Below are 27,494 nucleotides of genomic sequence, written 5' to 3' on the forward strand. Positions count from 1 at the left end.
TTTATAGTAACATGTTTCTGTTCCTGTATCCATGTCGTAATATTGGTTCTGGTACTGTGTCTTTTTAGTAAGCTTAGTTCTGGTCCTGTATCCGTGTTGTAATGTTGGTTCTGGTGCTGATCCTGTATCTTCTGGTAATATATAAATATGTAGTACAATTGATGCACTCTCTCGATGCACTCATTACTTTTATGTAGTAATCTTTTTCTGGTCTATATAGTAGTCGTGGTTCTGGTAATGTAGATATGTACTTAAAGGAAACCTACCACTTGAAGTGGCAGGTATAAGATGGAAATACCGAGCACCAGATCAGGCTGAGCTGGTGCCGGAGCTTAGTTTTGTTAGTGTTTTAAACCGCAGTATCGCGGTTTAAAACACTTTTTAAACTTTATAGCCGAAGCTGCTTCGGCGCAGGGAGGTACGCGCTCGGCGCACCATGCGCGCGGTTCTCCTTCACTTCCTATGTAGCCGCGCGCATGGTAAGCGCCGAGCTCGTACCTCCCTGCGCTGAAGCAGCTTCGGCCATAAAGTTTAAAAAGTGTTTTAAACCGCGATACAGCGATTTAAAACACTAACAAAAATAAACTCCGGCACCAGCTCACCCTGATCTCACCCTGAGCTGGTGCTCGGTAGTTCCCCCTTATACCTGCCACTTCAAGTGGTAGGTTTCCTTTAACTCTGTTTCAGTGCTGTTTACTATATGGTGCATAGGATGTAAAACTAACATGCGGGGAAGGGGGGGGGCTGGGGGGGCTCACAATTTTGTGGCTGCCAAGTGATGGAACATTATATGTCACTTCTGTTTTACGGTGAAGGGACATCTAGTAGCAGTAAAGAAAGGACCAGTTTGATGGTTTTGGGCAGTGAAGACTTCGAGAACAAACTCCAAACTACCAAAAAAAGTGGTTCAGGGTGCGCCAAATTCATGAAGAACATGCACCAGATATCCTGGATCTGGCGCCCCCTGCCCACGACACAGGACACTGCACATAGTACACACTGCACTGTTCTTAGTAAATGTAGGTCATTCTGGTTGTAATTGTCTCTTTCCTAATACGATTATCTCTAGTTTTGTTACTGACTCACAGAAGCCATTACTTAAATCTTCCATACATCTGCATTACGGCGGATTTTATGTTACATCAATTATGGAGGATTTTAAAGGTGCTTCTACATTTGCCATTTTGACACAGTTTTTGGAAAAAGAAGAATATTTCCTATAAACACTAATTCCCCTCTTTCACGATCCAATGCTAACGCTCAGCTATTAAGATGGATTAAATGATATCAAGTTCTGATTTCCTTCCATTAAGGCAGCAAAACCTTTTATTTGCACATCACAGCTGACAACCCCCACGTCCCTTCTGCACCGTGACATTAAGGCTGTAATACCTACCACCTGCTTGTTGTAAATCTCATTTATTATGTACTCGAAGAGGTCTGCAGCACATCGCAGCAGTTGTAACAGAAAACCTTACTAGTCTGTGCATCACAATGCGGAATTATTACAATAAAACCTCTATAATTGGCTAAACTATATATGTATTGTGTCCTTCCTCTATGTGCATTAACTGGTTAGGCTAAATGCTTAAAGGAAATGTCCACCCTCTAACATAATTTTCTAACCTCTATAATAATATATCTAAAGTTATGATTCTATTTCATCATATGTTTACAGTGATCAAAGCTCAGTTTCTCCGGATACAGAGTTTCGATTCTGTTACTGTGATGATCTCTGTACTTCCTGTAGCTGACACTAGAGGGAGCTAATTTTTTTTTAATTACTGCAAACTAATAGTATGCAGTAAGCTCCAGTGCTCCATCTAGAGGCGGCTGGCATAGCAGGCCGGGCACACGGCAGTGCCGGGGAGAGGAGGAGGGGGAGAGCACCGATCACCCCCGCCCCTCTCCATAAGGTGGTTTGCAGCCAGATCTTGTGCAGTGAGCTCTGCAGATTTTTGTGGCAGATAACTTTTAAAAAAAGCATTAGCAAAGCGAGTGTATGAGCTTGGCGGCGAGTGTGCATTGATCTCAAGTGTGTGCAGTGTCATAAGTGTGACTTACGTTTAAGGGACTTAAGTTTGAGGGGCTTTAGCAGGTAACTTCTGTGTTCTGTGTTACTTTGACTGTAAATTCTTCTTTCTGTGCATAATTCTATTGTAATCCCCATTAGAATAATGGACTCCATAAGTGGCATTGCTACACGGTGTACATCCTGTGCCATGTATGCTTTCCTTGAACAGCCGTTCGAGGGGGAATACTGCTGTGTGGGGTGTGTGAAAATTGCTCACCTGGAAGCCCAGATTCTGGATCTAAATGAGCAAGTTTCAAGGCTGCGGGCAATTGATAATATGGAACGAAGTTTGCTGCTCCTGGAGCACAAACTCTCTGGGGAAGATGGTTGTGGGGAGAGAAGTATGGAGGTGCAGAGTGAGGGGGCAGCTAGTTGGGTAACATGTAGAAGGCGGGGTAGAGGGAAGAGTTGTAGAGAGTCTAGTCCTGATCTGGTGCACCCCAATAAGTTTGCCAGGCTGGCGGATGAGGGGGATATCAGCTCTGGGGTAGCAATGCTGCAGAAAGACGTGGCCGCTAGCAGCCAGGGGAATGTCTGCTCCAGTAAGAAGGGTAATGGGAGCACAGGCAAGGTCAGACAGGTGCTGGTAGTGGGAGATTCGATTATTAGGGGAACACACAGGGCAATCTGTCACAAAGACCGTGCATACCGAACAGTGTGTTGTTTGCCGGGTGCTCGGGTTCGGCATGTTGCGGATCGGGTTGATGGATTACTGGGAGGGGCTGGTGAGGAACCAGTGGTCATGGTCCACATTGGCACTAATGACAAAGTAACAGGTAGGTGGAAGGTCCTTAAAAATGATTTCAGAGATTTAGGCCATAAGCTCAGGGCAAGGACCTCAAAGGTAATTTTCTCCGAGATACTGCCTGTACCACGTGCCACACCAGAAAGGCAGCGGGAGATCAAGGAGGTAAATAAGTGGCTCAAAAGTTGGTGTAGGAAGGAGGGGTTTGGGTTCATGGAGAACTGGGCTGACTTTTCTGTGGGCTACAGGCTCTACAGTAGGGATGGGCTGCACCTCAATGGGGAGGGGGCTGCTGTTTTAGGGGAAAAAATGGCTAGAAGGTTGGAGGAGTGTTTAAACTAGAGACCTGGGGGGAGGGCAACTACACTTGTGCAGGGCAAATAGACGGTGTACATAGAGAGCTGGGAAGAGCCATAGTCCATGGGGGAGGAAGGGGGGCTGGAATGAGATTGGGGAATAAGGACAAAAGGAATACGGACAGGGAAAACCATATAAAGTGCATGTACACAAATGCCAGAAGCCTCACAAACAAAATGGAGGAACTGGAACTCTTGATGTTGGAACGGAAATCTGATATAGTGGGTATCAGCGAGACATGGCTGGACAGTAGCTATGACTGGGCTGTTACTATAGATGGTTATAGTCTTTTTAGAAAGGATCGTATAAATAAAAAAGGGGGAGGGGTTTGTTTATATGTGAATTATTGCCTCAAGCCCGTCCTGCGAGATGACATCAGTAACGCAAATGTGGAGTCCCTATGGGTGGAGATAAGGGGAGGGAAAAAGAATAATAAAATATTACTAGGGGTTTGTTATAAGGCTCCAAATATAATGGAGGCAGCAGAGGAAATGCTGATAAGTGAAATGGATGCGGCTTCAAAGCAAGGTGAAGTACTTATCATGGGGGACTTCAATTACCCAGATATTGACTGGGGGGCAGAAACCTGCAGGTCCTTCAAAGGCAGCAGGTTCTTGTCAACAACAAAAGACAATTACCTGTCGCAACTAGTCCTGGAGCCAACAAGAGGGGGGGCACTGCTGGACCTTATCCTAACCAACAGACCTGATAGGGTATCAAAACTACAGGTTGGGGGGAACCTGGGGAATAGTGATCATAATATTATTGATTTTGTATTATGCTTTACTAAGAGCGTTAGTGAAGGGGCAACCAACACTCTAAACTTCAGGAGGGCAAATTTTCATCAACTAAGGGAAGACCTTAAAGGCATAGACTGGGATAATGCTCTCAAAGACAAAAGCCCCCCCCAAAAATGGGACTTTTTCTCATATATTCTGAAAAAGTCCTGTGAGAAACACATACCTTATGGGAAAAAGCATAAAAGGAACAAGAAAAAGCCTATGTGGCTAACTAGTCTTGTAAGGAAAGCAATAAGCGAGAAAGATAAAGCGTTTAAGGTGCTAAAACGTGTAGGTAGCGATGAGGCATTACAGGATTATAGAGAGAAAAATAAATCCTGTAAAAAGCAGATAAAGGCCGCAAAAATAGAGACTGAGAGAAATATTGCCAGGGAGAGCAAAAATAATCCCAAATTATTTTTCAAGTATATAAATGATAAGAAACTAAAAACAGAGAGTGTGGGTCCCCTTAGAAATAACATGGGGGTCATGTCGCCTTCTCAACTGTCTTCACCCAGGAAAATCCCCTGGTGGAAGACACAATGAGGAATAATGTAAATTCTTTTTATAATGTCAACAGTTTAACCCAGGAAGAGGTACGGCGCCGCCTCGCAACCACTAAGATAGATAAATCACCTGGGCCAGATGGCATACACCCCCGGGTTCTGCATGAATTATGTACGGTGATAGACAGACCGTTATTTTTAATATTTGAAGATTCACTGAGGACTGGTTATGTTCCACAGGAATGGCGCATAGCAAATGTGGTACCAATATACAAAAAAGGATCAAATAGCGATCCTGGAAACTACAGACCCGTAAGTCTAACTGCTGTGGTGGGGAAAATATTTGAGGGGTTTATTAGAGATGCTATCCTGGAGTATCTCACTGTGCACAACCTTATAACCCAGCGTCAGCATGGGTTTATGAGAGATCGGTCCTGTCAGACTAATCTGATTGGTTTCTACGAGGAGGTAAGTTCAAGACTGGATCTGGGGGACGCTGTGGATGTTGTATATCTGGACTTTTCAAAGGCATTTGACACCGTGCCACATAAAAGGTTGGTATATAAAATGAGACTGCTGGGAGTAGGAGAAAATCTGTGTATCTGGGTAAGTAATTGGCTTAGTGATAGAAAACAGAGGGTGGTCATTAATGGCACATTCTCAGATTGGGTTGATGTTACCAGTGGAGTGCCACAGGGGTCAGTATTGGGGCCACTTCTTTTTAATATTTTTATTAATGACCTTGTAGTGGGTTTACACAGTCAAGTTTCAATATTTGCAGATGATACTAAGCTGTGTAAAGTAATAAATACTGAGGTCGATAGTTTAGCATTACAGAGGGATTTGTGGAAGCTTGAGGGATGGGCAGAGAAATGGTTGATGAGGTTTAATGTAGATAAATGTAAAGTTATGCACTTGGGCCATGGAAACAAAAAGTATAATTATGTTCTAAATGGTCAATTACTTAGTAAAACTGAAGCTGAAAAGGACTTGGGGGTATTGGTGGATGGTAAACTTAATTTTAGTGACCAGAGCCAGGCGGCTGCTGCTAAAGCAAATAAAATAATGGGATGTATCAAGAGAGGAATAGATTCTCATGATAAAGACATAGTTCTGCCCTTATACAAATCCCTGGTCAGACCACACATGGAATATTGTGGACAGTTTTGGGCACCAGTGTATAAAAAGGATATAGTAGAGCTGGAACGGGTGCAGAGGAGAGCAACCAGGATTATTAGGGGAATGGGGGAACTAGAATACAATGACAGATTACAAAATTTGGGATTATTCAGTTTAGAAAAAAGACGACTGAGGGGAGACCTCATTACAATGTACAAATACCTGAACGGACAGTACAAGGATCTCTCCAAAGATCTTTTTATACCTAGGCCTGTGACCAGGACAAGGGGGCATCCTCTGCGCCTAGAGGAGAGGAGGTTCTACCATCACCATAGACAGGGGCATCCTCTACACCTAGAGGAGAGGCGATTTTACCATCACCATAGACAGGGGGCATCCTCTACGCCTAGAGGAGAGGGGATTCTACCATTACCATAGACAAAGGTTCTTTACTGTAAGAGCAGTGAGACTATGGAACTCTCTGCCGCAGGAGGTTGTTATGGCGGACTCTATGTACATGTTCAAGAGAGGCCTGGATGACTTTCTGGAGAGCAAAAATATCACGGGTTATGGGGATAAAACATTTATTTAATTCTTGAAGGTTGGACTTGATGGACTTGCGTCTCCTTCCAGCCTTATATACTATGATACTATGATACTATGAATATATGGCGCGCTGCACCGTATTCCGGAGAAAGATAGGACAGCACCGTACTGCTCCCGTTGGGCTCTGTGCACCCATTGCCGTCTATGGAGGCCGTATATACGCCCTCCCCATACGGCAGTGTGAATGTAGCCTTAGAATATTGGGGCAGAATTTCTGTTTTCTCGTTGCTTATGGAAGACATCCCAGCAGAGAGTTTTTTTCCCTAAAGCAACCAAGATCTAAACTCGAAATACAGCGAGTTGTACAGCCCATGGCTGTAACTATACATGTGTATAACAGTTACATGTTATGACAGAAGGCTGGAAACCATAATGGGTTTGGTGTTGTGAAAATCCCAACAGGCTTCATTTTAGTGTCTTTTTGGTGTTCACACATTAAGCAGGGATCTGGACTTCACTGGAACAAGGACACAAGGTCACTACTAGCGTTGAGCAGATGTGCATAGGTCGGGGCTGTACCAAACTTTGCGGGTTTGGTTCTGACAGACCCAACCGTTAATCCTCCCTTCTCTGAGCTGTTAAGAATTGAGTATATTATAGTATATCAGAAAAATGTTAACCACATTCCCCCGCACACACTATAAAAAATTATATGAAGGTTACACTTTAAGCGCCGACAACAGCATTTAAATGAATGTGGGCAAGGGGTGTTGCCATTTTGGGGAGGTTCATCACTCCCGATTATGTCGGTATCCAGGCCCAACTTAGCCTAACCAAATTTTAACGGGTTATCACTAGTCACTAACTCTTCGGGATCAGGGTGACAAAAGTCAAAACACTCAAAGCTCAGGGCAGATAGAAATCCAGCAGAAAGTAACAAGCTGTAGGTCAGAGGCAGCACAAAGTCCAAGAACTTGTGGAAGGCAGATATCGGGGCAAATTTACTTACCCAGGCCATTCGCGTTCCAGCGGCGGCTTCTCTGACGAGCGTTTGGGTCTTCCGGTGATTCATCAAGGTCCTGCGCCCGATGTCCACCAGGTGGCGCTGCTGCACCGATGTCCGCCGAGATGCCCGGGAGTTCATCGTCTTCATCGTGGTGCATGTGAGTATGGGCCGTGCGACCATTTTTTTTTTTTTTAAATGCGGCGGTTTTTCCGAATCCGTCGGGTTACCGTTCGGCCACGCCCCCCGATTTCCGTCGCGTGCATGCCAGCGCCGATGCGCCACAATCCGATCGCGTGCGCCAAAATCCCGGGGCAATTCAGGGAAAAACGGCGCAAATCGGAAATATTCGGGTAACACGTCGGGAAACCGCGGGCCCTTAGTAAATGACCCCCATCATGTTAGGTCAGGGGTCATCAACAGAGCAGAATACAAAATCATTGTCAAAAGATGTCTATGTCAGGGATTGGAAATAATTTCCGAAGTTGGGAAAACCTTCCAATGAGGGAAGGTGCTTTACAACACCAGGGATGTGCACTGATTGGTAAGGGGCAGATTTAATGTGGGCACACCAGCCCTTTAAATCTCAGGAACTGATGTGTGTGTGTGTGTGTCTTAGGACCCAGCGACCAGGACCTGGATACTAAAAAAAGGTCCATGAAATGCCAAGGAGCACATCGAGTCATGAGGACATGGGCCACCACCATAACACGTGTGGATATCAGAAGAGTTATTCATCACACATTCAGCATTAGGGTGGATGCTATATTAATAGTTTTTTATATCTATAAATAAAATAACGTTTTAATATAATATATGTTACATTGATCTGTTTATTTTTTAAATGCAATCTTTTGGTCACCGTAATGTAGATCCCTGATCCCTACATTATGCAGTCACTCACCAGGTGGTCGGTCATTTTCTGCAGCTTGTTGGACATGTACAGTCTGAACGTCTGATCTCCCCACGTGCTTTTCAAATAGACACACGGCTTTTTCTCGTAAAATGGTAAAAAGTAATAATTCCTATTAAAAGGAAGGAAATAAAACACTTGAAATGGTTGTCAAAAAAGGCAAGCACATGGATCTTTGGAGATCTTGGAGGGAACACACATTGGGGCAGATTTACTTACCCGGCACATTTGCGATCCAGCGGCACGTTCTCTGCGGTCGATTCGGGTCTTCCAGCGATTCACTAGGGTAGTTCCTCCGCCGTCCACCAGATGTCGCTGCTGCGCTGAAGTTCCCCGAGGCCCGCTGGAATGCCCTGAAATTCACCGGCCTATACCTGGTGAAGGTAAGTGCAAGTTTCGCAACACATTTTTTTTTTTCCGAATCCGTCGAGTTTTCGTTCGGCCGATTTCCGTTGCGTGCATGCCGGCGCCGATGCGCCAAAATCCGATCGCGTGCGCCAAAATACCGGGGCAATACAGGGAAAATCGGCGCAAATTGGAAATATTAGGGTAACACGTCGGGAAAACGCAAATCAGGCCCTTAGTAAATGACCCCCATTGTGTTATCAGAAAAATGTTTGTAGAATTAACAGGAACAATCCTAACACCTTACAATCGCACTAATACTCTCTGCACTAAGGTGTCCCCTAAATAGCATATAGTATATGCTGGACACCTGGATATTCTCTATGCAGAGCAGGAACCTCACATTAAGGATAAAAGGCCTATGGGAAGGAAACCCATCAGCAGAAATACCCAAAATACCCATGACACCAGATCTATTATAAAAGATCTGCAATAACAGCCCCTTTATATAAGTCGGCATTTGTCAAATGAATGGTGTTACCTGTTCCCCTCTGTTATCAGAGGTTTCTCTGCTGTGGTCATGGATCTATAAGACATTGATATGTCGTGTGCCCCGTCCGCCTCCTCGGTATGTAGTAATGGGGCACTTTCTCCATCCCCAGCATCAGATGTTTTCTTCTTACTTGCATGCGGTGATACCCCATCAAGGACATTGCCATAATTACCTGGGAATCATAGAGAGCAACAAAGCTGAAATATCTACCGTGGAAAGTAATGGCAAACTTTCGTGGTGAAATGCAGCTTACTTCAGAGCTGCAATCACAATTCTTCTTGCTGCTATTTGAAATCAGTCACCACGATGTTACGCAATATTTTTAGAAAATGCTCTTAGAGCTACAGAATCCAGACTGATACATTGTAGCAAACAAGCAAAGAGATTATGTAGCTGAAGGGTAAAGTTCACAGAGCATTGTCTAGACTGGATACAATTGTTTCCACCAGGGCGGAGACCATTGGGCGAAAACTGGTGGGGCCCTTCCCACTATTTTTTTCAATATGCCCCCAGTAATACATGTGCATACATGAGCGCCATGACCTCCTCCTCTTCAAGCGGTCACACATCTGATGCAGGGTCACAGTGTGATGTCAGGGCGCCGTTCATGCCAGGTTGCTGATGTCACGTGTGCTCTGGGGTCTATGGCAGAGCAGGGAGTGTATGGTTCCCCTGCTCTGCCATAGATGCCAGTAAGTGGGGGAATCCGCATCTGCATCCGGCTACCACCGGCTTCTTCATCTAGCCCACACTGTAATCCACCATTGGTTGGTGGGGGTCACCTTTGGATCAAAATGGTGGGGGTCCTGGGTTGCGCGTTCCAGGAGCCCTCCCCATAATCCGGCCCTGGTCTCCACTCCTCAGTCTAGAGCAGGACTAGCAATGTACAGGGTCACTGCCTCTGAATCAAACTATGAGGATTCTCATTCACGGACAGCAAACTTTGATCTTATGATGGAGAACACTTCACCTATTTTTAGTGTATATGTGAGAAAGGAGCTGCCAGGATCCCTTGAGTTTTGGTCAACATATGATTTCCCATGAGAAATGTGCACTTACCTACAGTGACTTCAAAGCTGATGGGTTTATCTCCGATCTTCCTGTCTATCAAAGTGGCTTCAAAAAAGGATCCAAACAGTAGAAAATCTTCAAATTGTTCCTCATGGATCTGAAAAAATCACAGTCGTTGTTTATATTGCTTGTTTTTACAGCTAGGAGTGTGAAAGAGAAATGTGGGGGAGACTGATGCAATAAGGGGTACACCTTGTATGATGCATTAAACACTCTAAACTGAGCCGCCACCCATCTGATAATATACAGTCAATGAATGTGTAGACTGACCTCCGGGGGGACATCAAAAGGCTCGACTTCCACCTGAGTAGAGTTGGTCTTGTCTGCTCCGGCTTTGGCATCTTTGGCCTCTTCTGCCCCTTTCTCGCCCTTTTCTTTCCCAGATCCTTTGGATGATTTGGAGTCTTTTAGTGGGATCTTGATGTCCTTGATGATTTTTGAGAATTTGGACTCATGAGCTCCTCCAGAAAGGATCTCCACGGCAATTTCAATTAAGATACGTCCTCTAAATGAGACCCCTTCTCCATGACCTTCATTAAGTTCTTGGTGGTCTTCCATCAAAGTTGTGTTACGAGGGGAACCATACAAATTTATCCAGGCTGGGCCAAAAGTTGGAAGGAATCCTATGGTGTACAATGTTTGATAGTGTATAAGAATAAAAAGCGACAACTGATATATAAGTGATTTTCAAGTTCTGTTATGGTGTGCAATGGTGATGAAATGCTTTATTTCAATAGTATGATAGTGTTCCCAATGTACAAAAATATAACTACTATAATACTGCCCCCTATGTACAAGAGTATAACTACTATAATACTGCCCCCTATGTACAAGAATATTACTACTATAATACTGCCCCCTATGTACAGGAATATAACTACTATAATACTGCCCCCTATGTACAAGAATATAACTACTATAATACTGCCCCCTATGTACAGGAATATAACTACTATAATACTGCCCCCTATGTACAAGAATATAACTACTATAATACTGCCCCCTATGTACAAGAATATAACTGCTATAATACTGCCCCCTATGTACAGGAATATAACTACTATAATACTGCCCCCTATGTACAAGAATATAACTACTATAATACTGCCCCCTATGTACAAGAATATAACTACTATAATACTGCCCCCTATGTACAAGAATGTAACTACTATAATACTGCCCCCTATGTACAGGAATATAACTACTATAATACTGCTCCCTATGTACAGGAATATAACTACTATAATACTGCCCCCTCTGTACAAGAATATAACTACTATAATACTGCCCCCTCTGTACAAGAATATAACTACTATAATACTGCCCCCTCTGTACAAGAATATAACTACTATAATACTGCCCCCTATGTACAAGAATATAACTACTATAATACTGCCCCCTATGTACAAGAATATAACTACTATAATACTGCCCCCTATGTACAAGAATATAACTACTATAATACTGCCCCCTATGTACAGGAATATAACTACTATAATACTGCCCCCTATGTACAAGAATATAACTACTATAATACTGCCCCCTATGTACAGGAATATAACTACTATAACACTGCCCCCTATGTACAAGAATATAACTACTATAATACTGCCCCCTATGTACAAGAATATAACTACTATAATACTGCCCGCTATGTACAAGAATATAACTACTATAATACTGCCCCCTATGTACAAGAATATAACTACTATAATACTGCCCCCTATGTACAGGAATATAACTAATATAATACTGCCCCCTATGTACAAGAACATAACTACTATAACACTGCCCCCTATGTAAAAGAATATAACTACTATAATGCTGCTTCCTATGTACAAGAATATAACTACTATAACACTGCCCCCTATGTACAACAATATAACTACTATAATACTGCCCCCTATGTACAAGAATATAACTACTATAATACTGCCCCCTATGTACAAGAATATAACTACTATAATACTGCCCCCTATGTACAAGAATATAACTACTATAATACTGCCCCCTATGTACAGGAATATAACTACTATAATACTGCCCCCTATGTACAAGAATATAACTACTATAATACTGCCCCCTATGTACAAGAATATAACTACTATAATACTGCCCCCTATGTACAGGAATATAACTACTATAATACTGCCTCCTATGTACAAGAATATAACTACTATAATACTGCTCCCTATGTACAAGAATATAACTACTATAATACTGCCCCCTATGTACAAGTATATAGCTACTATAATACTGCCCCCTATGTACAAGAATATAACTACTATAATACTGCCCCCTATGTACAGGAATATAACTACTATAATACTGCCCCCCTATGTACAGGAATATAACTACTATAATACTGCCCCCTATGTACAAGAATATAACTACTATAATACTGCCCCCCTATGTACAGGAATATAACTACTATAATACTGCCCCCCTATGTACAGGAATATAACTACTATAATACTGCCCCCTATGTACAAGAATATAACTACTATAATACTGCCCCCCTATGTACAGGAATATAACTACTATAATACTGCCCCCTATGTACAGGAATATAACTACTATAATACTGCCCCCCTATGTACAAGAATATAACTACTATAATAGTGCCCCCTATGTACAGGAATATAACTACTATAATACTGCCCCCCTATGTACAAGAATATAACTACTATAATACTGACCCCTATGTACAGGAATATAACTACTATAATACTGACCCCTATGTACAAGAATATAACTACTATAATACTGACCCCTATGTACAAGAATATAACTACTATAATACTGCCCCTATGTACAAGAATATAACTACTATAATACTGCCCCCTATGTACAAGAATATAACTACTATAATACTGCCCCCTATGTACAGGAATATAACTACTATAATACTGCCTCCTACGTACAAGAATATAACTACTATAATACTGCCCCCTATGTACAAGTATATAGCTACTATAATACTGCCCCCTATGTACAAGAATATAACTACTATAATACTGCCCCCTATGTACAGGAATATAACTACTATAATACTGCCCCCCTATGTACAGGAATATAACTACTATAATACTGCCCCCTATATACAAGAATACAACTACTATAATACTGCCCCCATATGTACAGGAATATAACTACTATAATACTGCCCCCTATGTACAAGAATATAACTACTATAATACTGCCCCCCTATGTACAGGAATATAACTACTATAATACTGCCCCCTATGTACAGGAATATAACTACTATAATACTGACCCCTATGTACAAGAATATAACTACTATAATACTGCCCCCTATGTACAGGAATATAACTACTATAATACTGCCCCCCTATGTACAAGAATATAACTACTATAATACTGCCCCCTATGTACAGGAATATAACTACTATAATACTGACCCCTATGTACAAGAATATAACTACTATAATACTGACCCCTATGTACAAGAATATAACTACTATAATACTGACCCCTATGTACAGGAATATAACTACTATAATACTGCCCCCTATGTACAAGAATATAACTACTATAATACTGCCCCCTATGTACAAGAATATAACTACTATAATACTGCCCCCTATGTACAGGAATGTAACTACTATAATACTGCCCCCTATGTACAAGAATATAACTACTATAATACTGCCCCCTATGTACAGGAATATAACTACTATAATACTGCCCCTATGTACAGGAATATAACTTCTATAATACTGCCCTCTATGTACAAGAATATAACTACTATAATACTGCCCCCTATGTACAAGAATATAACTACTATAATACTGCCCCCCTATGTACAAGAATATAACTACTATAATACTGCCTCCTATGTACAGGAATATAACTACTATAATACTGCCCCCTATGTACAAGAATATAACTACTATAATACTGCCCCCCTATGTACAAGAATATAACTACTATAATACTGCCCCCTATGTACAAGAATATAACTACTATAATACTGCCCCCTATGTACAAGAATATAACTACTATAATACTGCCCCCTATGTACAAGAATATAACTACTATAATACTGCCCCCTATGTACAAGAATATAACTACTATAATACTGCACCCTATGTACTAAGTAATTAAACTAAGGAGACTGTGTATGTCATCTGTGAGTTCTGATATTTGCAGTATAAGTCTTGGTGATGTATCTTGGGTTATTTATTGATGGCTCTAGTCTTACAATCCTCAGTATGATTATTTTCTGCTTATGGCCCATAGTAATACAATGTGTGGTTATTATAACAGCGCACATTATAGCAGGTGGATGTGTGCTGTCTACGGTGTCACACTGTTTTTGGTAAATTGAAATGTAAATCAAATCTTCTTTGATTCTGGAAGTCCTGACAACTTTCACAACTTTTATACTAGTCTGCCGATCCAGCACCACCAATCTTTATTTTTTGTGTATCAGGCTATATTGAGGGGTACCTAGAAATTCTAGGGTCCTAATCAATGTCCATAGGATCTGTGTGCCATGAAATGAGTGCAATACCAGCCACAGCCTTAGGACAGGAGTGGCGCTGTTCCTGAACACAAAAACATACATAGAGGTGGTAGTTTTATACTCAAAACTGCCCTATGGATACCGTATGGTGCAGAGATGACAATTGTGCCCTCACCCTTGTCCCCATCTTGCTCATTAGAAATCTTCTTCAGGTCTATGAAGTGAGTTGCCAAGGCCACGTCGTTCATGCTGCCCTCATCCCACACCTGGATCTTCACTCGGCGACACAATGGAGGGAACATCTCCTTGAAGATGATCTGTTCATGCCACACGGGTTCTGCCGTGTTCTTCTGGGCTGTGGTACGACCCTTAAAGACAGGTTAACTTTTATAGAGGATCGTCTTACATACAGGAGGAGCGTCCCAAAAGGAAGGATATAATTGGGCACTTTGTAGGAGCCGCCTGACACCAGAGCACTCAGAACCAGGTCTTAGACGCAATCTTTTTGGCGAACTCATCTTTACCCTTTGCACTGTCCTGGGTTTGCCTCAGGAAACCCATCGATAAGAAGGGGGTTATTATTACCCTCGTTTGTGGGGTACATCTGACTGTTTAAGGAAGGTACCCCTAGACTGGGGGCTGACGGTTTTAGATGCAAAAGGGTTAAAAATTTGCATTTTTATAGGGTTGGTGATCTGTGACTTTTAGATGTGTTCTCCCCCCTCCCCTGTTGCTTACCTCATGACATCCTCCCCTCTTACAGAACGAGGAGGATTATATGACCGATCACTCAATATTATAGCCCTCTTTGAGGCTACACTCAAGCTGTCCCTCCCTCCCTCCCAATGTTATTGAGATGTTATGGTTTTTCTTTGTATTTTATAGTTCATTACAAGTCACAGCTAGAGAAATGGTGGGAGATGTGAGATGGTGGTTGCTCGGTTGGCCGACTTGCCAGCTGGGAGTCCAGGCTTTCAGCTTCCAGAGCTCAAATATGTGTGATTCTACCCCAAGTGCCTGATTTTTGGATATTATGGGTTAATATATAAAACAATGAAGCTGTGGCTTAATGTTTCACCCAGCAAGAAGAGTCTGTCATATTTTGGAAGTTTACTTATACGGTTAAAGTTTACAGATATTTGGTGTTAATGGTAATTTAGCGCCCTTACAGGTGGTTTACATAAGGCGTTCTATTCCATGCCCTCCAGTCTAATTTTACCACACATAATAATAATAAACTAACAAACTAAGCCATAAACATTTGAGGTATCTCCGAATCCCAAAAAGTGTGCAAACTATCCAAAATCTAAAATGAACGATACAAAAAACATCTACATATGAGAATCATAAAAATTTGAATTAAAAGATAAATTAAAAGATAATTCAGTAGGTAGAATCTTTGGTCGCCTAATGGGCACAACTTACCATCTGTCCAGCAAACATGACAACCACATAGGGGTCCACCAGGTCCTTGCTGTCTCCTATGAAAGCTTTGGTGACATTGGCCATGATGCTAGAGTTCATTTTCGGGAGACCTTCCGCTCTGTAGATCCTCACGTAGAATCTGGCCCATGGTCTTTCCGATGGAAATCCTTTGGGTATCAACAAGTTCCTTCAAAAAAATCAAAGGAAATAAATGAAATGTAATGTAATGGCAGGACACAAACAAGGACAGTGAGCCCTGACACTGAGACCCCCAATCTGTCCCTACCTACTTATTGGGTCCCCCCTAAACGGAGGCCAATAACTGGGCGGCGTTCCCTCCCTGGGTAAGTTGTGAACATGTAACAATACAGACAAACAAACACAATAAGGCGAGGTAAACAATCCGGGTCGGCAACAGCGGGGAATATCAATAACCAAAACACAATCCAAATAGAGAAGTCAATAAACAGGCAAGAGATCAGAAACCAGAAACCAGAAATACAAGAGGGCTAGACACACAGCAAGATAGCAGCGTGACCAGCAAGGAGTCACAGCAACACTGGACACTTATAGGGAACTCAGCCCTGCCACAGGTGGAAGGAGCAACAATTACACATCACAGTGTTAGCTCTTGCAAGACAGACTCAGTGAGGGGAGTGGCAGACATCAGGTCAGACAGCATAGGACCTAGTTCACACTGCAGAAAGATGATAAACTCACTGGGGCAAATTTACTTACCCGGCCCATTCGCGATCCAGCGGCGCGTTCTCTGCTCTGGATTCGGGTCCGGCCGGGATTTAAGAAGGTAGTTCCTCCGCCGTCCACCAGGTGGCGCTGCTGCGCTGAAAGTCATCTCATCGCGCCGGAATGCACCACCTCAGACCAGGAGAAGGTAAGCGCTCCCCAAGCGACACTTTTTCAGTTTTTAAATGCGGCGGTTTTTCCGAATACGTCGGGTTTTCGTTCGGCCACGGCCCCCGATTTCCGTTGCGCGCATGCCGGCGCCGATGCGCCACAATCCGGTCGCGTGCGCCACAATCCCGGGGCAATTCAGGTACAATCGGCGCAAATCGGAAATATTCGGGTAACACGTCGGGAAAACGTGAATCGGGCCCTTAGTAAATGACCCCCAGTGTCTCCTAATCCTACCAGCACGGTTAGAGGAGACAGCAGGCGCAGACGTGACATGTATAAGGTGTGTGTGATGTTCTTCAGACTTAGCAATGAGTATTGGACCTGAACAAAGCCCATGGGAGCTCCATGGCAGGTCCTTCTACCACACTGAGCATGATTGAACCCTCGAGATGCTGGATTAAGGCTCTGGACCCTTCATAGCATTGGGTTTGTATCCCACCACTCCCATCCATTGTAAATCACCAGAAGGTAGATGTTAGGAGGAGGTAGGTCTTAGGCTACATTCACACTGCCGTTGCCCGCCCGTACCATACCGTAGCAGTGCACGGGGAGAGGAGAAGGAGGTGAGCGCAGCTCACCCCCGCCCCTCTCCATAGGGATACATGGCGCACGGCGCCGTACTACGGACAAAGATAGGACATGTCCTATCTTTTTCCGGGGTACGGAGCGGTACGGTGCCGCACGTGTGCTGCACCGTACTGCTCCTGTACGATGCCATGCGCCCATTGCCGTCTATGTGGGACATATATCGGCCGTATATACGTCCCCCATACGTAAGTGTGAATATAGCCTTAGGTAGATGTTCTTACTTCTCTATTTGTTCTTCTGCGTCGCTGATTTTCTGAGATGACTGCATACTGTCCCCTTTGCCGGCCACGCTGATGTCACATTTTAGGTAGCCCTTCACCCCGGTCCTGATATCCGATGGATCTGTAAGAACGGCCCACTTGTCCAAGAACTGGTGTCCTACAAGATACAAGACTCAGCAATGACTTGGAAACCATGAACTCTACAAGACATCATACAGCGCTGTGTAAAATATATTAAATATATAATAATATTAAGTCTAAGCTCATATCTTATACAGTTTCTATGCACGGACAGCAGAATTATGAATGCAGCTCTGGAGTTTAAACAGCAGAATATTTAGAGCTATTGTTCTCATAGCATTTAGATGCCTATCTTGAAAGGATACAAAGAATCGGACCTGCTGACAAACAATATTCCCTTTGCATTTCTTGATACTGGGGAAGAGTCACAACACTCCATTTACATTAGATATTTGGTCAACATATCGTGTGTGTGGACACCACCCTAAATTGGGTGTTTGATAAAAGGGGTTGTAACAACTTTGCAAGTTATGTCCAATTCACAGGATAGGGGATAACAGGCTGTTCAGTAAGGGACCAACTGCAATCCGGAGAACAGGGGTCTTCTTATAACCAATGGGTTGGTCATCAGTTGCCAATGAATGGGAGATAGCTGAGCGCTGTGTAGAATGGTAGAATTGATTGGCAGTAAGCATGCTCGACCTGTTGCTCCACACATTAGTGTCAGTTGCCCATTGCCAGTGAATGGGAGATGGTTGAGTGCTGTGCTCTGCAACATCTGATATAGAACTGATATAGAATAGAGCGGCAGTAGGCATGCTCGACCTGTTGCTCCACCCATTTGTGAGAACAGGACCCTTATTCTCCAGATTTCAGGTAGTCCTGTTCTCACCAATGGGTAGGGCGTGAGTTGTCAATGAATGGGAGATAGCTGAGCATTGTGCTCTGCATCTTCTAACACTCCCATGATATAGAATGGAGCAGCAGTAGGCATGCTTGACCTGTTGTTCCACTCATTAGTAAGAACAGGACCTCTATACTCCGGATTGCAGGAGGTCCTGTTCTCACCAATGGGTAGGCCATCAGTTGCCAATGAATGTGAGAAAGCTGAGCGCTGTGCTCTGCAACTTCTGACACTCCTATGATATATAATGGCGCGGCAGTAGGCATGCTCGACCTGTTGCTTCACCCATTAGTGAGAACAGGACCCCTATTCTCCGGATTGCAGGGAGTCCTGCTCTCGTGAACCCAGAGAAACACAGTGATAAAATTCTAAGTGAAGATGTTCTGGAAATAAAATTCCCTGGAGAGTTCAAGTAGTTTGTAGAGAAGACGCGAGTCATTCGAGGAGTCAGGTCCTCCATAATAGAGCGCACCACGAGAGCCGCCACCTCCAGCTATTAATCCTAATGAATTGTATTTCATCCATTGTGTTATCACTCGGGAAATAACATTAGTGTCTCTTTCAGCTCCAAAATGAGAAATTTGTACAATGTATCCGCTCCATTAGCTCCTCTCATTGTGGCCTTTGTCACGCTATCAATGGCCAAAGCTAAATTCTGTGTGACAGCGAGAGGAGATCCTCGTAATGAAATATCGCGGCGTCCTCCGACACCGCTGAGGGGAATGAAATTACAAGGCGGCTTCACGGGTCTTGTCACAATGTAATGACTGCTGTCACATCGTCACCCAGAGCTGATGGCTTCATCCATGACCACAGTGATAGACAGGCAGAACATGGGGGCCTTCGGCAGCTAGATGGTTAACTATACATTTATAACCAATAGATGGGAGATCCAGGATAATTGGATAATACATAATAGAGAGATGTCATATATACCAGACCTTTACATTACCTGGTTCATTGTAAACTGTGCCCAGGTCCAATCTACACGACCCAATTAATACACTTCCGATAAGCTTGTGGTGCATAACCTGTAGAGAGAAAATGACCAAAGATGAAAATATCCCTTTTTTTATTTTTTTTTAGCCCTTTCAGATATTTTAGTTAATGGGAGAATATTTTGCTCAGTAATTTATTTTGTCTTAATATGATAATAGAGCAGAAGGCCAGAGATGGGATATCAGACCTCCCCTGAGCTGACACTGATTGCCTTTCCTTAAGATTTGTTCTAAATATGTTAACCAGGGCCTGACATACAGGCAGGGCACCAGGGGTGCGAGCCCAAGGGCCCCCACCAGTGAGCAAGAGGAGGGGGCTTCCCCTATCCTGCCTGCCTCTACTCCTCAGCAGTTTCAGTGTATTGTGGACACCAGTTCTGGTGAGTGCTACATTGAACAGGGAGTTGTAAAATTCCTGTACAATCCATACTCCTGGTCTCAGATGCATGTGTGAGGGGGCATGGCTTCGCCGCTGAGTGGATGGAGCATCACAAGTCAGGTCTAGGTCCTCCATCATGAATTCCGAGAGGTTTTGCGGCAGATGAGGTGTGTATGTCGAGATTCTGTGGCAGATGAGGTGTGTATGAAGAGGTTCTGTGGCAGATGAGGTGTGTATGAAGAGGTTCTGCGGCAGCTGAGGTGTGTATTTAGAGGTTCTGCGGCAGCTGAGGTGTGTATGTAGAGGTTCTGCTGCAGGTGAGGTGTGTATATAGAGGTTCTGCTGCAGGTGAGGTGTGTATGTAGAGGTTCTGCTGCAGGTGAGGTGTGTATGTAGAGGTTCTGCTGCAGGTGAGGTGTGTATATAGAGGTTCTGCGGCAGCTGAGGTGTGTATATAGAGGTTCTGCAGCAGCTGAGGTGTGTATATAGAGGTTCTGCAGCAGCTGAGGTATGTATGTAGAGGTTCTGCTGCAGGTGAGGTGTGTATATAGAGGTTCTGCTGCAGGTGAGGTGTGTATATAGAGGTTCTGCTGCAGGTGAGGTGTGTATATAGAGGTTCTGCTGCAGGTGAGGTGTGTATGTAGAGATTCTGCTGCAGGTGAGGTGTGTATATAGAGGTTCTGCTGCAGGTGAGGTGTGTATGTAGAGGTTCTGCTGCAGGTGAGGTGTGTATGTAGAGGTTCTGCTGCAGGTGAGGTGTGTATATAGAGGTTCTGCTGCAGGTGAGGTGTGTATATAGAGGTTCTGCTGCAGGTGAGGTGTGTATATAGAGGTTCTGCTGCAGGTGAGGTGTGTATGTAGAGGTTCTGCTGCAGGTGAGGTGTGTATATAGAGGTTCTGCTGCAGGTGAGGTGTGTATATAGAGGATCTGCGGCAGCTGAGGTGTGTATATAGAGGTTCTGCGGCAGCTGAGGTGTGTATGTAGAGGTTCTGCTGCAGGTGAGGTGTGTATATAGAGGTTCTGCTGCAGGTGAGGTGTGTATATAGAGGTTCTGCGGCAGCTGAGGTGTGTATGTAGAGGTTCTGCTGCAGGTGAGGTGTGTATATAGAGGTTCTGCGGCAGCTGAGGTGTGTATATAGAGGTTCTGCGGCAGCTTAGGTGTGTATATAGAGGTTCTGCGGCAGCTGAGGTGTGTATGTAGAGGTTCTGCTGCAGGTGAGGTGTGTATGTAGAGGTTCAGCTGCAGCTGAGGTGTGTATGCAGAGGTTCTGCAGTAGCTGAGGTGTGTATGTAGAGGTTCTGCGGCAGGTGAGGTGTGTATGTAGAGGTTCTGCTGCAGGTGAGGTGTGTATATAGAGGTTCTGCTGCAGGTGAGGTGTGTATGTAGAGGTTCTGCTGCAGGTGAGGTATGTATATAGAGGTTCTGCTGCAGGTGAGGTGTGTATGCAGAGGTTCTGCGGCAGCTGAGGTGTGTATGCAGAGGTTCTGCTGCAGGTGAGGTGTGTATGTAGAGGTTCTGCGGCAGCTGAGGTGTGTATGTAGAGGTTCTGCAGTAGCTGAGGTGTGTATGTAGAGGTTCTGCAGTAGCTGAGGTGTGTATGTAGAGCTTCTCATAAAGTCTTTAGAACTAATATTTTTACTTTATTCATTTTTTACTTTATTTTTAACAGTTTTTTCGCTCCTCTTTTAATCCGGCCCTGTTTTCAACCCAGAAATTCCTTTAAATACTAGATTGAACTATTTTATCAGAGGTTTATGGTACTTACCGAGAGACGTATTATTTTGTCAAAAAGTTGTTCTTGAGGTCCAACAAAGTCGAAGACAAAGTACTGTCAACACATAAGTATCAATTACTCCATAGAATCAAAGCCACAACAACGGTTTATAATATTACAACGCTACGAGCTACTGTATAGTCATCACACACTGTATAGCTTTCACAGTCCACCCTATTTAACTCAGGACAAGTTGAAGTTGCTGAGACTGAATCAGAAAGTTTAGAACAATCCGGGTAAATTTCAGAAAGATGGAAATGTGATTAGTATGTGAACCATTGGACACAACTGTAAATATTGCAGAAGAAAAAACATTACAATTGAATTGAGCAGATTTATTACACTATGTTATGCTTACTTCAGCACCTCAGGGGCGGAGCACAACACTAAAATGTTATTTGTGTCGCCCCGCCCCCGCGGAACATCCTTTGTAAATAACAAAATGTATAAGCAATATCTAAAGAGCTTCATGATATTCATGTATGTCCCTGATATGATGGAAGGACGGCGTGGCACTCACCTCATTGTAGAAGGGGGCGTTTGTTCCTTCTTTGACAGTGGTTTGTTTCTTTTCATCCCCGATCTCAATGATAACCACAGGGTCAATGTTTTCTCCAATCAGCTGCCGGGCTTCAGTTATGGTTATGGCAATCTATGGCGACATAGATGAGCATATGATAACCGTATATGTAGTATCCACATCATATATACATGTGATATATGTTCTCACATCACTGTATCCCCTGTGCTGATTTATATAATATTTACCTGGTAGGTTTGGATTCTTGTTTCTCCTTCGTGAACTTTGGATTCTAGCTTGGCTCTGATGAATTAACCAGAGGAAATAATCATTATTAGAAAATGTTGACCTCTTAATACTGAGTTTATTTTTGGACTTTTTGTATTATGCAAGCTAGAAATTTAGCCGGGATAAGAGCCAATCATGACATTGCCCTATGGACATAATATCCTAAGAAAAGTCAGGATTGGTTGTTATAGCCATGTGATTTTCTGTCTGAGCAGACACTGTAACCTATCACAGCCTGGGATTCTGCAGGAAATATAACAAATGTTTCAATATAACATAATCATTGCATCTTAACCCTTCAGTAGTAGGCATGATGTACTGCAGGTGTCAAAACTACATTTGAGCAGTAGATGGCAGGAAGGATAGTATGTAGTATACATGAGGACCATCCATGAGTTAAGAAAGTTTGGGAGGAGCCAGGATTAGAGATGAGCGAACATGCTCGTCCGAGCTTGATGCTCGTTCGAGCATTAGCGTACTCGAAACTGCTCGTTGCTCGGACGAATACTTCGCCCGCTCGAGAAAATGGCAGCTTCCGCCGTTTTGCTTTTTGGCGGCCAGAAACAGAGCCAATCACAAGCCAGGAGACTCTGCACTCCACCCAGCATGACGTGGTACCCTTACACGTCGATAGCAGTAGTTGGCTGGCCAGATCAGGTGACCCTGGGATAGACTAGCCGCTGCCCGCGCTGCTCGGATCATTCTGTGTCTGGATGCCGCTAGGGAGAGAGCTGCTGCTGGTCAGGGAAAGCGTTAGGGTGTTCTATTAGCTTACTGTTAGGCAGGAGTGATTCTCCAAGAACCCAACAGCCCTTCTTAGGGCTACAATAACGTTATACTTTTTTTTTTTTTTATTTGCATCTAGTACCATATTGTGAGGAATTAGCAGGGGGACTTGCTACCGTTGTGTTTAGCTCTTAGTGGCACACATATCCATAGCAAAGACCGAAGTGGGAAAATTTATTAGGGGTTTGATTTCAATTAGGCACAGTCTGCCATTTGTCCTTTTTTATTTTACGTTTATTTTGTTTAATAACTCAGCGTCATCTCATCTGGCATAGTAGTGTGCTTTCATACTTGGCTAGAAAATAGCCATAGGAGAATCCAAACGGCTTACGCCTACAGTAGCGTTATATATTTGATTTCTGGTTGATCTGCTGGTGGCTGTACTTGCTGCAGTGCATGTACTAGCCAATTGTGAGCAATTTGTAGTGAGACTTGCGACCGCTGTGTTTTGCGCTTAGTGACGCACATATCCATAGCAAAGACCGAAGTGGGAAAATTTAGTAGGGGTTGGATTTCAATTAGGCACAGTCTGCCATTTGTCCTTTTTTATTTTACGTTTATTTTGTTTAATAACTCAGCGTCATCTCATCTGGCATAGTAGTGTGCTTTCATACTTGGCTAGAAAATAGCCATAGCAATAGGATAGCATCGTTTGGTTTTAAAAACTCAAAAACACAAAAAAAAAAAACACAAAAAAAAGTTTAAAAAAAATTAAAGCTATAACTCTCATTTTAAAAATGTTTAACCCGAGGGCTAGGGGTAGAGGACGAGGGCGGGGACGTGGGCGTCCAACTACTGCAGGGGTCAGAGGCCGTGGCCTGGCCGGGGTGAGACACCACCTGCTTATGAGGGAGCAGGGGAACGCCGCAGAGCTACACTCCCTAGGTTCATGTCTGAAGTTACTGGGACTCGTGGTAGAGCACTGTTGAGGCCAGAACAGTGCGAACAGGTGATGTCGTGGATTGCTGACAATGCTTCGAGCAATTTGTCCACCACCAGTCAGTCTTCCACGCAGTCCACCCATGTCACCGAAATCGCCACTCCTCCAGCTCCTGCACCTCAGCCTCCTCCCCCCCAGTCTGCCCCCTCCCAGGAAAATTTGGCATTTGAACCGGCATACTCTGAGGAACTGTTTTCTGGACCCTTCCCACAGTCACAAACCACTTGTCCGGTTGCTGCTGAGCAATTTTCCGATGCCCAGGTTTTCCACCAGTCACAGTCTGTGGGTGATGATGACCTTCTTGACGTAGTGGAAGTGTGTAAAGAGGTGTCCGACGATGAGGAGACACGGTTGTCAGACAGTGGGGAAGTTGTTGTCAGGGCAGGAAGTCCGAGGGGGGAGCAGACTGAGGGATCGGAGGATGATGAGGTGACAGACCCAAGCTGGGTTGAGAGGCCGGGTGAACACAGTGCTTCTGAGACGGAGGAGAGTCCTCGACCAGAACAGGTTGGAAGAGGCAGTGGTGGGGCCAGACGGAGAGGCAGGGCCAGAGCTGGTGCATCAGCGCCAAATGTGTCAACTAGTGAAGCTCCCGTGGCGAGGGCTCTTGCGGCGAGGGCTAGATCTTCAGAAGTCTGGAGGTTCTTTAAGGAAACACCGGATGACCGACGGACTGTGGTGTGCAACATTTGCCAAACCAGGCTCAGCAGGGGTTCCACCACTACTAGCTTAACTACCACCAGTATGCGCAGGCATATGAATGCTAAACACCCCACTCAGTGGCAACAAGCCCGTTCACCTCCGGCCGTGCACACCACTGCTCCTTCCCCTGTGTCAGCTGATAGTCAGCCCCCTGCCCAGGACCCTGCCACAAAAACCCCATCGTCGCCTCCACGATCCTCCACAGCATCCACCAGCGTTCAGCTCTCCATACCCCAGACGCTGGAGCGGAAACGCAAATATAGTGCAACCCACCCGCACGCCCAAGCCCTTAATGTGCACATCTCCAGATTGCTTAGCCTGGAGATGCTGCCCTGTAGGCTAGTAGAGACCGAGGCCTTTCGCAACCTCATGGCGGCGGCCGCCCCTCGGTATTCGGTCCCCAGCCGCCACTACTTTTCCCGATGTGCCGTCCCAGCCCTGCACCAGCACGTGTCAGACAACATCATCCGTGCCCTGACCAACGCCGTTTCTGACAAGGTCCACCTGACCACGGACACGTGGACGAGTGCTGCCGGGCAGGGCCACTATATATCGCTGACGGCACATTGGGTTAACTTGGTGGAGGCTGGGAGCGAGTCTGACCCTGCGGCTGGTCATATACTGCCGACGCCGAGGATTGCGGGGCCTACCTCGGTCCAGGTGTTTCAGGCCTACTATGCCTCCTCCTCCTCCCACCCCTCCTCCACCTCCTCCTCCGAACTACCATCCGTGGGCACGGCGCCATCAGTCGGTAGCTCTAGGCACAGCAGCAGTGCCGTCGCTAAGCGACAGCAGGCGGTGCTCAAACTGCTGAGCCTAGGCGATAAAAGGCACACCGCCCAAGAGCTATTACAGGGCATCACGGCGCAGACTGATCTGTGGCTGGCACCGCTGAACCTGAAGCCAGGCATGGTTGTGTGTGACAACGGCCGTAACCTGGTGGCGGCTCTGCAACTCGGCAGACTGACACATGTGCCATGCCTGGCCCATGTGTTAAATCTGATAGTTCAGCGTTTCCTCAAGACATACCCCAATCTGTCTGATTTGCTCACGAAGGTGCGCCGCATCTGTGCGCATTTCAGGAAGTCCAGCACAGATGCTGCCACTCTCAGGGCAGCGCAGCGCCGCCTCCAACTGCCCGCTCACCGACTGTTGTGCGACGTGCCCACGAGGTGGAATTCAACACTGACCATGTTATCCAGAGTTTACCAGCAGCGCCGAGCCATTGTAGACTGCCAGATGTCAACTTCCACCAGAACTGGTAGTCAGGTCAGTCAGCTTCCTCAAGTCTACAATGAGGAGTGGACGTGGATGTCTGATATCTGTCAGGTGCTGAGTAACTTTGAGGAGTCAACACAGATGGTCAGTGGCGATGCCGCCATCATCAGCCTCACCATCCCGCTGCTTGGCCTGTTGAAAAACTCTCTGATCAGCATGAAGTCGGAAGCTTTGCGCTCGTCACAAGAGACGGGGGAAGAAGATTCCCTTGTTGATAGCCAAAGCACCCTCAGGTCTGTTTCTCAGCGCATATCGGAGGAGGTGGAGGTGGAGGAGGATGAGGAGGAAGAGGAGGAGAATGTTGGCGAGACACAAGAGGGGACCATTGTTGAGTCCTTCACTGTTCAGCGTGTATGGGCAGAAGAAGAGGAGTTGGAGGAGTTGGAGGAGGAGGAAATGGACAGTCAGGCCAGTGAGGGGAGTGAATTCTTACGCGTTGGTACTCTGGCGCATATGGCAGATTTCATGCTAGGCTGCCTATCCCGTGACCCTCGCGTTCAAAGAATTTATTCCAGCACCGATTACTGGGTGTTCACTCTCCTGGACCCACGGTACAAGCAAAATCTTTCCACTCTCATCCCTGCAGAGGAAAGGAGTGTGAGAATGCATGAATACCAGCAGGCCCTGGTGCACAAGCTGAAACAGTATTTCCCTTCTGACAGCGCTAGCGGCAGAGTGCGTAGTTCAGCGGGACAAGTAGCGAGGGAGAGTAGGCGAGCAGGCAGCTTGTCCAGCACTGGCAAGGGTACGCTTTACAAGGCTTTTGCCAGCTTTATGTCACCCCAGCAAGACACTGTCACCTGTCCCCAGTCTCGGCAGAGTAGGGCTGATCTTTACAGAAAGATGGTGAGGGAGTACGTAGCTGACCATACCATCGTCCTAAATGATCACACAGCTCCCTACAACTACTGGGTTTCAAAGCTGGACATGTGGCACGAACTGGCGCTGTACGCCTTGGAGGTTCTTGCCTGTCCTGCCGCTAGCGTCTTGTCCGAGCGGGTTTTCAGTGCAGCTGGTGGCATCATCACCGATAAGCGTACACGCCTGTCGACTGACAGCGCTGACAGGCTGACGCTTATTAAGATGAATAAAGCCTGGATTTCTCATAATTTCCAATCTCCACCAGGTGAAGGAAGCTCAACCTGAATAATTGATCCACTCCTCCTCATTTTCCTCCTTCTCCTCCTCTTTGTACAGTAAAGCAGAGGAAACTGGCTATTTTTTGACAGGGCCCACTGGCTCTAGCTATAGTA

The 27,494-nt window shown here is 44.9% G+C and overlaps 1 protein-coding gene across 2 annotated transcripts in view; it reads right to left on the minus strand.

Moving 5' to 3' along the window:
* FER1L6 (fer-1 like family member 6) overlaps positions 1 to 27,494 on the minus strand; it is a 119,930-nt gene that overhangs the window by 50,864 nt on the left and 41,572 nt on the right. For both annotated transcript variants that reach the window (XM_072151224.1, XM_072151225.1), the window contains exons 4-14: positions 22,496 to 22,550; positions 22,248 to 22,379; positions 21,719 to 21,781; positions 19,527 to 19,605; positions 17,650 to 17,806; positions 15,926 to 16,112; positions 14,676 to 14,868; positions 10,282 to 10,634; positions 10,000 to 10,108; positions 8,929 to 9,112; positions 8,034 to 8,154 (exon numbers count right to left, since the gene is read on the minus strand). In XM_072151224.1, the coding sequence (XP_072007325.1) occupies positions 8,034 to 8,154; positions 8,929 to 9,112; positions 10,000 to 10,108; positions 10,282 to 10,634; positions 14,676 to 14,868; positions 15,926 to 16,112; positions 17,650 to 17,806; positions 19,527 to 19,605; positions 21,719 to 21,781; positions 22,248 to 22,379; positions 22,496 to 22,550 (1,633 nt within the window). The remainder of the gene's footprint in view (positions 1 to 8,033; positions 8,155 to 8,928; positions 9,113 to 9,999; positions 10,109 to 10,281; positions 10,635 to 14,675; positions 14,869 to 15,925; positions 16,113 to 17,649; positions 17,807 to 19,526; positions 19,606 to 21,718; positions 21,782 to 22,247; positions 22,380 to 22,495; positions 22,551 to 27,494) is intronic.

This window comes from Engystomops pustulosus, chromosome 5 (assembly GCF_040894005.1).
Source record: "Engystomops pustulosus chromosome 5, aEngPut4.maternal, whole genome shotgun sequence".
NCBI lineage: Eukaryota > Metazoa > Chordata > Amphibia > Anura > Leptodactylidae > Engystomops > Engystomops pustulosus.